This window comes from Apaloderma vittatum, unplaced genomic scaffold (genome assembly GCF_000703405.1).
Source record: "Apaloderma vittatum isolate BGI_N311 unplaced genomic scaffold, ASM70340v1 scaffold37610, whole genome shotgun sequence".
Taxonomy (NCBI): Eukaryota; Metazoa; Chordata; class Aves; order Trogoniformes; family Trogonidae; genus Apaloderma; species Apaloderma vittatum.
In genome coordinates this window covers 1-2,227 of record NW_009695678.1, presented here as the reverse complement: position 1 = coordinate 2,227, position 2,227 = coordinate 1, and the positions used below count along the sequence as shown (strand labels likewise).

At 60.7% G+C, this 2,227-nt stretch overlaps 1 protein-coding gene across 1 annotated transcript in view; it reads left to right on the top strand.

Moving 5' to 3' along the window:
• LOC104276010 (inhibin beta C chain-like) overlaps window positions 1-379 on the top strand; it is a 1,087-nt gene extending 708 nt beyond the window's left edge. The window contains exon 3 of the mRNA XM_009872154.1: window positions 23-379. Within this exon, the coding sequence (XP_009870456.1) occupies window positions 23-379 (357 nt within the window). The remainder of the gene's footprint in view (window positions 1-22) is intronic.
• Window positions 380-2,227: the final 1,848 nt, after the last annotated feature.

The following is a 2,227-nucleotide window of genomic DNA, read 5'->3' as shown; positions in this document are numbered from 1 at the left end:
CCGAGCCAGGACACCCCACCAGGTCCAGCGCCGTGGCATTGACTGCAGTGGGGACTCTCAGATGTGCTGCCGCCAGGAATTCTTCGTGGACTTCAAGGAGATCGGCTGGGAGGACTGGATCATCCAGCCGGAGGGTTATCACATGAACTACTGCGCAGGGCTCTGTCCCCTGCACATGGCTGGCATCCCCGGCCTCGCTGCCTCCTTCCACACGGCTGTTCTCAACCTCCTCAAAGCCAACAATGCCGACGCGGCCGTGGACTCCTGCTGTGTCCCCACACAGCGTCGCCCCCTCTCTCTGCTCTACTATGACCGAGACAGCAACATCGTGAAGACCGACATCCCCGACATGATTGTCGATGCCTGTGGTTGCACCTGAGCGGCTGCCCCAGGAGGCAGGAGGGCAGGAGCTGTGGCCGTGCAGCGCTCCCCTCCTCCTGCCCCGTCCTGGCGGTGCAAGCCTGGATGAGCTGCTGAGAGATGGGAACCCTGCAAAGGTGTTTTCTCCTCCTGAGGCTGAAGCATCAGGGGTAATGCTGAATCTGAAAGTCCTCTCCCCCTTCACCTCCCACATGGCCCTTTTCCCCCTTCAGACCTGGATTCCTCTCTGCCCATGAGCCACAGTCTCTGAGACCAGCTCCCGATGGACACCAGACCCTTCTCACCGTGCTGCTGTCCCAGGCAGGGGCATGGTGCAGCCCCAGGAGCACGTGCTCTTCAGGTGACAAGTCCCAGCAGTGCCCACCTCGGGCTGCTGTGGGAGATGGAAGCTGAGAAGCTGGCTGGGACAGAGGGAAGAGGGCTGTCCGCAGGGCCCCACTCCTCAGCTGGCCATGGGGTTGAGGGGGGTGAGGAAGGGGAAATTGATCCCTGTGGGAGGAAAGCGTCTCCCTCTCCAAGCATCCCAGCTAACCGGTGTTCAATAAAAGACTCCCAGCCATAGTGTGTGCCCGTGTATGTGTGCACGTGTGTGCCCTGTCATTAGCCAGCATGTCTTCCGCCTCTCCCCAAGATGCGACGTAGTGGATGTGTCCTCTCATAGCGAGTCCCAAGATGGCACCAAACTGACCCACTCTACCACGTGCAGTCCTTTTCTAGACAGTGACTTGGTTGCAAGCAGCGGGACTGGACATCCGTCTCCCGGATGCTCCGTGCCCGAAGACTGCAGTGCTGCTGGCCCTCACTGCTCTCATGTTTTCTGCCCCTGGGCTGCCTTTCCTGGGGGGATGCAGAACTCCTCAGGTGTCTCAATCAGATCCAGGGCATGGTATGGGAGCCCCCGAACACAGGGGGCTTGTCATTCCCACCGCCGAAGGTACTATTCCTTGGCTGGGCCAAATTTTCCGCTCCTCCAAAACCATCTGTGTTTGGCCAGTTTTGCCCCAAGTCAGGACAAAACTGAACAACTCTTTTTAAAATGGACAGAGACTGTCAGGCAAGACCACAAAAGCCTCCGTGCTCAGGACACCCACCTTGGCAGCAGCTTCTCCGTGCATCTCTGGCCGGCAGCCCAGAGCAGCTGCCCCCTTCGCTGCCCCTCACCAGCCTGGCTGGCAGCGAGGTGGGACCTGTCAGTGCCGTGAGAGCTGGGGGCAAAGGGCGGCTCTGACACATCAGCCCTATTACATAATCTCCTGTTAGGGTTTCTTCACTGCTTCCCACGTGTTCCCCATGTGTGAGGGCTGAGAAAGCAGGGAGAGGGTGCTGGAGTGGGGCGATGCCCCGGGGTGCATGTAGCTGGGCTAGGGTAGAGCTGGATGAGCACAGTCTGGGGGTCCACCCTGCAAGCACTGATGACCCCATCCCAGAGGCTGGAGGCAGACCTGAAGCGCGTTGGCAGAGGGAGAGGAGTGTAGTGTCAGACCCTCTCCCCATCTGGCTCGAAGGACACCTTTGCATCTGCTGTCCCACCGCAGGATCAGTCCGGGGTGGTCGGAGCCACGTGCAGCTCTGGCTGGAGCAGGGGCCGGGATACACGTTGCCTCCAAGGACCTGTGACACCTTGAGCAGGGATGAAACAAGCACAAGCAGGAGAAAGTGTTTGCGCTGTGTCCCGAGGCGGACACTCCCACCGAGCGGTAGCGGGGACCCCCAGCTCCCTGTTCGCGTCGCAGGAGCAGCCGGGCTGAGATCTGGGCTTCCAGGCCCTGGTGTCTCCAGGACTCGGTGCTGAAGGGCTCCTGCTGACCCAGCTGCTGCGCCGGCAGGGGGGAAGAATCCGGGAGCG